Here is an 8,300-nt window from a genome sequence, read left to right on the forward strand (position 1 = left end):
ACTGTCTAATTCATAACTATTTTTTCTGTAAATCAGTTATCTACAGCGGTCGCTGAAATATAAAGTACATGAAATTATTAATATATCCCTGATTATTATCACTATTCTTGATAAGACCAAAATCGCATATACAAGAAGTAGCTTGACCTTAATAAATTTCGGTTAAAAATTAGGTATTTCTTTTAATTTTTTAAAACCCTTAAAGAGAGTTTTCGAATACCCTTCGTATGATAAAAGAGCATAGAGCGAACTATTACTATATTATTGATGAAGACATTCAATGAAAAAATGGAAACTAATTTTCATATATACTTCTATTCAAAATCTATTCTAAACATTTATGGTAAGTCTTCCGCCAGATTAAATATCTTCCGTGACAAATAAAATATATTTACATAAATTAATTTAAACATAATTTATAAGTAAATAACTATATAACACTGCATATGAAAATAATAAAACTTCTTAAACAATTTTAATACATATAAAATGATTTATTTCTTATTAATATAATGGATTTGTTTTTGAAAAATTTTTTCTATTTTACTAGGTTTTAGCAATTCTGTATACAAAATGGCATATATAAATTTGTTGTTTTTCTCTTGTTAACAATTTACAAATTAAATTTTTTAAAAATTATATTATTTTAAATTTTAAAATTTACAATTTCTTAACTTTGCATTGCAAAATAAAATAAGAACAAATAACCAAATTATTAACTTATGGCCACTTGACACTACGAATTCAACTCAAAAATCCAATGATGTTTCCAAATTAGTACTTGTATTAGATCCACAGCTTATAGTCCGTGTAACATCCATAGGAGAATCCTGGTTATTGTCATCAAGTTCTAGAGAAAAATTAAAATATATTTAATGAGTGTTATAACCAATAAATATATTTCATATTATTATATAAATATTCTATATATGTAGAGCTTGTTCCCTACATATTAATAATCATCTCATTATTGTTTACTTAACACTTTCATGTCTTGACAGTAGTGGAAGGAGGGAAAGAGATGCATAAGATTAGGGAAAAAGATGAGTAGGTAATAATCACCTCAATATTGTTTAATTAACAGTCTCATACAATCTCATCAATAATGTTAGCAGTGGGGAAAGGTATGCATAAAAGTATTAAAAGTGGCGGGTAGAAGTGGGAAAATACATGGTTCAGATGAGAGCATCCTCCCCTTTCAATGAAGCGGAACCATAAATCAATATTGCTTAAATTTATGTGTACATTTAGACATGATAACATATAAGCGACGCCATTAAGAGTAGAACTGAAATTGGCGTTAGCCGTATTTATATGTGAAAAGTCACTATTTAGCATATAGCTAAACCCAGTTATACCCAGTCTCAGTTGAGCTGCATGGAAAAATATATCTTTTGTACCAAAACACTTAAGTCAAAAGACCTCCTGAGAATTTTATTGTGATGCTGTCGCTTTTTCAAAGAAGAAACTGTTTCAGTGCTGACAGCAGGCCTATATATAATCTCATAACAACGAGGTTTAAATAAGACCTAACTTTTATTATATCCGTTATTGCATATATTGATGTTTTTATAATATGAAGGGACCTATAACAGTGATACAATACTATACTATAGTAGTTATTATACTATACTATATATTATACTATACTATATATTATACCATACTATATACTATATTATACTATACTATATATTATAATACACTATATATTATACTATACTATTTATAGTATAGGCCATACCATATAAAATACTATACCACAACAGTCGAAATAAACACTGTTTTTTGATAGGAGATTGTGAATTGATTTGCAGTTCCTGCTTTCGATTTTTAATTTTAGCTATGCTCACTTTGTTCATATAGGAACGTTTGACAATCATAGTTTTAGCGTGCGACTTAGAAATTTGTTGAAAAAAACTTCAATACTTGACTGTACAAATTGGCACATATTAAATTTTTTCATTGTCAATTAAACATTCTAACATCTATGCGATTCAGAGTTCATTCGGTTTAATAAAAGTTATATGGAGACATTTCCTCTATACTATCTCTGTACTAGGATACTAGAGTTATTAATCTGAATTTAGATCTACCAAAAGAGTAAATGAATATCATGTTGAATGAATATGTATGTTGCGTATTATTTCTACTAATAATGAGACTACATAAAATTAATTTATGTGTTTACCTGGTGGTAAATGGAATTTTTCTATAACAAACTTCTTCCTTCTCAATTTAAATGCCAGATCCGTAGTTTCCGGCATATATGCACTTAAGGCATTTATGGCAGAAATCTTTCTTAGATGTATAAGACCATGATATTCCTGAAAAGCAGGATTTGTTTCACGTTCGGAACCAGCAAAAGATTCCAATTCAATTGAGTAATCAACTAAATTACGTATTTTTGATACCAGATTTTCATCCTATAAAATAAACACAGAAACTCAATATAAAATTGTGATTCCATTAATAAATGAACTTACATATTTTGCGATAAGATGCATAGGCATTGTGATGAAACAAACCGAGACAACATTACGCACTGCTGCACGTAGAGCAGTTAAAAATTTCAATATGTCTTTACCGAAATTTTCATCATACCACATTGGTGAGCCGAGTGAAGTGATGCAAACACGACATAAATTTTTATGTATAAAATTTGATTTAAATCTGGTCTCCGACAGCAATTCCTGTATATCATTGTAAATACGTAAATATTTTTCATTAGAAAATATTTTGGATTTTTGTGCTTCATCTTCAGTTGTGGTGGTTGGTAAAGGTGGTGGCGGTGATGGTGAAGGTAATGTAGCATCATTAGTGGGTGTTGTATTTGAATCATTTAACTTTTGTTCTTCGTTCTTTTCAGTACTACTAGACGCATTATCACCTATGTTTGGCTGTGGTGTATCATTCACAACTGCTAATGGGTCATCTTTACGCACATTACAATTATCGCCAGCACCATTTTCATTCCAATCCTCTTCACCATCCTCATCGTCTTCATCATTTAAAGCTTTACGTTTTGTACCATTCCAGATGGTGGTATCTGCATAACGTAGTACCAATGGATTGAATTGTTCCATTAAATTAAAATGATGTCCAATTTTTGCAGTTGCTTGCTCTGAATTGACAATTGGCAAATCATTATAACGCCAAGCAATGCGTAAACCATTTTTATCAGTTTCACCATTTTGTTTATCGTCTGCCAACTCTTTTTCAATTTCTTCTTCATTTAAAGGTTTTGGCAGTTTGCTGAGCAATTCAACAGGATCATCATCCAGGCTACCCAGAAAAAGGCAATGAAAAGAGGCAACGCCTTCTGCTAAGAAGTATTTTGCCAACACTTTTGAGTGTGTAACATATTTATCCTCCTCTGCAAGTAATTATAGCAAAAATTAATTAGTTAACATTTTGTGTATGTTAATAACATACCTATCAAGCATATGGAACCAATTGGTAGACCACCACCTGAAAGAGATATATGTAATTAATTTTAATGGATTTTAATCTATTTATTTTTGTTTATAAATAAAAATTGTTGACATATTTTCTTTGCCAATAATTTACCTAAAATCACATCCAATGAAGGATTCCCACTTGATGTGATTACTTGTCCTGTTTGTGGACTGGTACGCGTGCCAGGTGTGACTTGCTTCTGAAAGTGACGTTTTCGAAAATTTGACATTTTTTTTTTAGTTTAAGCTCTGCGTTTGAATTCCTCGAAGTGTCTTGCAATTACTTCCTCCTCTTTTTTTGTTATTAAATATGTCACTTAACTTTAGCCTTTAAGGCAACACAATTTTTTACGGCAGAGTGTTTTACGCTATCGAAGTTGGCGGAATTTGGTTAATAAAAGGAAATCATAAAATCAGCTGATAACATCGTTTGCCCTTTGCCGCTGCTTTTATGAACCGTTTCTTCTTTTTATTTATCTTACGAATTTCATAAAATACTTCACAATATGTTTGTTGCTATATTTTAAAAAATCAAAATAAATTGTATTTTTTATTTTTTTTAATTTTATTTCTAACAAAAATAATAATCGTACTGTATTGAGGGAAGCGTGTTCGTCGAGCGGTGTTGCCACACTGAAAAGTTGGCGCTGTCAAATTACTACGCATTCTGAATTAAAAACTTTTCAGAGAAGAAAATTAATTTTTTATTTCATAATTGATATGTCACATATTCATATTTTATGTAAATATATTGATTGTTATAAAAAAAATGTTTTTCTTTATATTAAAGTCGGTATAATACAAAATTCTGAAAGATCTAAAATTATTTACACACCTTTTATCACGTCGAATAATTTTTTTTTATTCTAGTTTAATTTTATTATTTAAGGTATTAAAACAATAAATAAAGCATATCATAAAGCAATTAGTTATTAGATAACTAACAAGCAATTTAAATTTAGAATAAGTGAAGGTGAAAAAAGAATAGGACTTGTGAGTGCGCGATTTCGCTGTGGTTAAAGTGTTTACATTGATCAGTAACTAATGGCGTTTTGATTTGTTAAATCTGGGGTAACTTTTTTTATCGAGATTCACTTTTAGTGCAATTTTCATATTTGTTTGATAACTTATATAGAGTTAGAGAATGATGTATAACACTCGAGATTTGATTATAACACTCTAGATATTTTACCAGAGTAGCAAGATTACCCTGGTATTAACAGCTGTTTCATATGATTTGACAAATAAAAAAAATAACTCCGTATAACACTAGAGATTAACGTAAAACACTCTAAATATTTTGCGAAAGTAGCAAGATTACCTTCAAATTAACAGCTGTTCTATATGATTTGACAGATTAAAATTGTGTGAAGTGACATCACATTTCATTTAGTTTATTCATATACATAGCTGTCATTTTGAAAAAATTAATAAAATCAAATAATAGCACATTTGACGAATTCACAGATGAAGATATAGTTTTTAACGCAATACAATTTCTAATCACGGAGACTATTACTATATTTTTAATAATTTTTTAGGTATTTATTTTCGTTATTTTGTAATTTATTTTCCGTAATATGAATGCTGTAGTGTAAACACATAATTTAATGACAATTTAATATTAAAATCTGTTGTTTACTGCAACGAGTTATTACTATATTGATAAAAAAGTTATAATCTTTATAATAATAATACTTACAACTGAGTTTTATATTATACTAAATGCCATATATTATAATAGAATTTATTATGTTATGATTAATATTACATCATTTCATATGAATTCTAATACTGGTTTTATTATAATTGAAATACAGAGTTGTTTCACAATTTTATGTGGAACGCATTGATATGCCACGTGATGTGTAGTTAAAAGAACCCAACTGGTTTGTGTATAAAATAAATTAGCATGCATGTAGAATGAATTGGTTTGTGTATAAAATGCAGTTATTGCACTACTGTTGTTTTTAATTCGTAATAAAGATTTTAGAATTATTTGAAAAAGTTTTTATTAAATTTAATAAATCGAATAAAACAACTGGGATTTTTTTTAGAAATACTTCTAAACATAAAATGTATTGATTTGTTTAAGAGACTATAATGTAAATAACTGTCTACTGCCTCTAGTGGCGTGTAGCGAAGTCTCTGTACATTGGCATTATAGTAGTCTTTAATAAATAATTGAAGCCTACACTGTGTTGGAAATTTCTGTAGAGTTATTATTAAATAATGAGGAATGTGTTACTACTGTAAGTGATGTAGAGTGGTGTACTTATTTGTGGTGTAAATGGTTCTTGTATTCGATTACTAAATGGTGAGAATTAGTTTGTTGGCTTCAATTTGGTACTTGGTAAAGGCTTTCAAAATGAAATAATGGATCAGAGACGATATTTGATGTATGATTAACTCATGTTAATTATTTTGTTTAATTAAAATTAAATTAATGTTATTAATTTAATAGATTATGTATGTTGTACACATTATCTTATATGGTATGTATAAATGTAAAATATTGTGATATAATATAACATGTTACTCTAATAATTTAGTCAGTGGAAAAGATATGTCTTGTAAGACCCACTGAAGGTGAAATATGTTTTCGTTTCTGAGATATAGACAATTAAGTAGAGATAACTGTACCAAACAACCGTACAGAAGATATCTTCCATAAAATAACGATAGTGACTTCAGACTAATGACTTAGATTATTTTATTATGTTTTAATTTAAGGTGGAAAGTCACAAGTTGTTAAAATAATAATGACCTTTGCCTCTCAGACCTTTGCTACATAGGTGTAATTTACCATTATTAAAATAATTAAAAAATATTTCAAATTCGAGGAAAAGTTATATGTGGGCTATAAACACTATGAAATTGGAATCAAAGGCCCGTTGTTTAAGCTGTATATCAAGGTCTTCATATCAAATTTTATTCCATTAAAAAAATGGACTCGAGTTCGATTCCTGGTACTTGCAGTCTCAAAAAATAATTATTTACGAATATTTAAATATAAGAATTATTTCCAAGACCACTGATGATGGGTATTTCGCAATACTCGAAACAGCTGTATGGTCAGCCAAAAATTCAATTAATTAAAATAATATAAAAAATAAAATTTTGCTGTTGTAGTTCACTACTGTTCGAAAAACCTCTTTATTAAAAAAATATGCATTTTTAAATCGATGAAAAATTATATGGGTCGCATTAAGAACGATATGTAGAGTGCCAATTACGATATTCTTAAAATAGGTGTTTATAATATGGTAACGCTTATGCCGACAATTATATACACTGACAAAGTCAATCACTATTCGTATCCATTAGATTTAATAACTTACGAGTACAACTTTTACCTTACTTGATCAGATTCTAAAATGACATTATTGGTAGTAGTTTGATTATTTGGATCTAATCAGCGAAGGCATGATTTTTCGGAAATGCATTTAGCCCGAATGAATGATCAAAACGAATGAACTAATTTTACTACGTTCCAGATATTATTATAAACAAATTTCCAATTGAGTGAATACAAGATACATCTGGCCAGAATGACCAGATATAATATAATTATCTAAATATTACATCCTTATATTACATCCTTAATTACATGTCGTGTGAATACAAGAACTATTTTCACTTTAAGTTTTAATATCACTTGTATTTAAGATATTGAGTAGATTACATATTTTTGAAGTCATCTAACAGTAAGGTAAGCTTTCTGATACACAGATCATAATTTAGAAACGTTAGAGTCAAAATTTTAAAGATTTGACAATGCTTAACTATCAGGCGAAACTAAACCTTTTTGGTGATTGAATGAAGTCTGGCCACATGAATATTACAGTTACAATACTTACGAACTGTAAGATCTTATTAAGTGATATCTAGGAATTATATTGCTCTTATCATATCCCATAATAATAAGTAGTCATATGGGTAGAAAAACCATACTGAATAACAGTTTTAAACGTTAGTATATATGGATTGGCTATAGCTTTTGAAAGAAGAGTAATAGCTTCTGATGCATACAGAATAGAATGTATAAAGTACAATATCCAGAGTCAGAATAAAAGGCTTGGCAAAGAGCAGTTCTCAAGATACAGGCATATCATTTGATAAACCAAGTGCGTTGAGACCAACAACGACAAGCCCTATATTGATCTATTTTGCGCATAAGCTACGGCTTCCACTCCTTTAAATTATAAATATGTTTTTAATAAGAAAAAAAAGAAAAAATATGGGAGATATACTAATCAATATTAATATCTAATATATTTATTGAATCCTGTAGATAGATGGCGCTGGTATTTTTTTCTTAAGAATTTTTTTCATATACTAAAAATATTTGGTTTATTTATTATTATTAAATAATATTATATATTTTATTATATTATTATATTATTAAATATAATTAAATATATATTTTAATTTATTATTAAATATTTTATATAAAAGTTCAATATATTAATCATATACCTACTCTTTCTGGCTAACCATCGAGTCACATACTATATATCATAAACATACATTATTAAGGATAACAAAAAGGACAATGCGTTAGTGTTATCCTGCTGTGTAGTAGAATATTGTGCTAAATTTTATACGTTTCAATATTTCAAGTAGATATTTTATGTCTCTAATTTTTTTTTTTGGCTAGAACAGACGTATGCAATACCCTTTGTATGATATCTTATCCTTTTACCAACCGGGGTGGTTGCTGTACACAGCGATTATGTAAAAGGACACTGGTCAATGTATGTGGCAATGGCTATAGAACAGAAAGGGTGCTTTTTCAAGTATTTTCAGTTAAAAATTTTTGAAGTTCAAGGAAATGTGGAA

The 8,300-nt window shown here is 28.5% G+C and overlaps 2 protein-coding genes across 3 annotated transcripts in view; both read right to left on the reverse strand.

The window, feature by feature from the left end:
* LOC119674309 (neurogenic protein mastermind-like) overlaps nucleotides 1–8,300 on the reverse strand; it is a 596,927-nt gene that overhangs the window by 578,567 nt on the left and 10,060 nt on the right. The gene's annotated exons all lie outside the window — the stretch shown is intronic.
* Nucleotides 470–4,157, reverse strand: LOC119676099 (putative elongator complex protein 4). 2 transcript variants are annotated; one of them, XM_038087327.1, is made up of 6 exons: nucleotides 4,052–4,157; nucleotides 3,571–3,974; nucleotides 3,436–3,471; nucleotides 2,487–3,376; nucleotides 2,192–2,426; nucleotides 470–850 (listed from the first exon to the last, which is right to left on the reverse strand). In XM_038087327.1, the coding sequence occupies exons 2-6, from the start codon at nucleotides 3,686–3,688 to the stop codon at nucleotides 750–752; spliced, it is 1,380 nt and encodes a 459-aa protein (XP_037943255.1). In that variant the 5' UTR covers nucleotides 3,689–3,974; nucleotides 4,052–4,157; the 3' UTR covers nucleotides 470–749. The 2 variants fall into 2 exon arrangements, with proteins under 2 accessions (XP_037943255.1, XP_037943254.1); XM_038087326.1 differs by having other exon boundaries at nucleotides 3,571–4,157.

The sequence above is a fragment of the Teleopsis dalmanni genome, chromosome 2 (assembly GCF_002237135.1).
Source record: "Teleopsis dalmanni isolate 2A chromosome 2, ASM223713v2, whole genome shotgun sequence".
Lineage (NCBI taxonomy): Eukaryota > Metazoa > Arthropoda > Insecta > Diptera > Diopsidae > Teleopsis > Teleopsis dalmanni.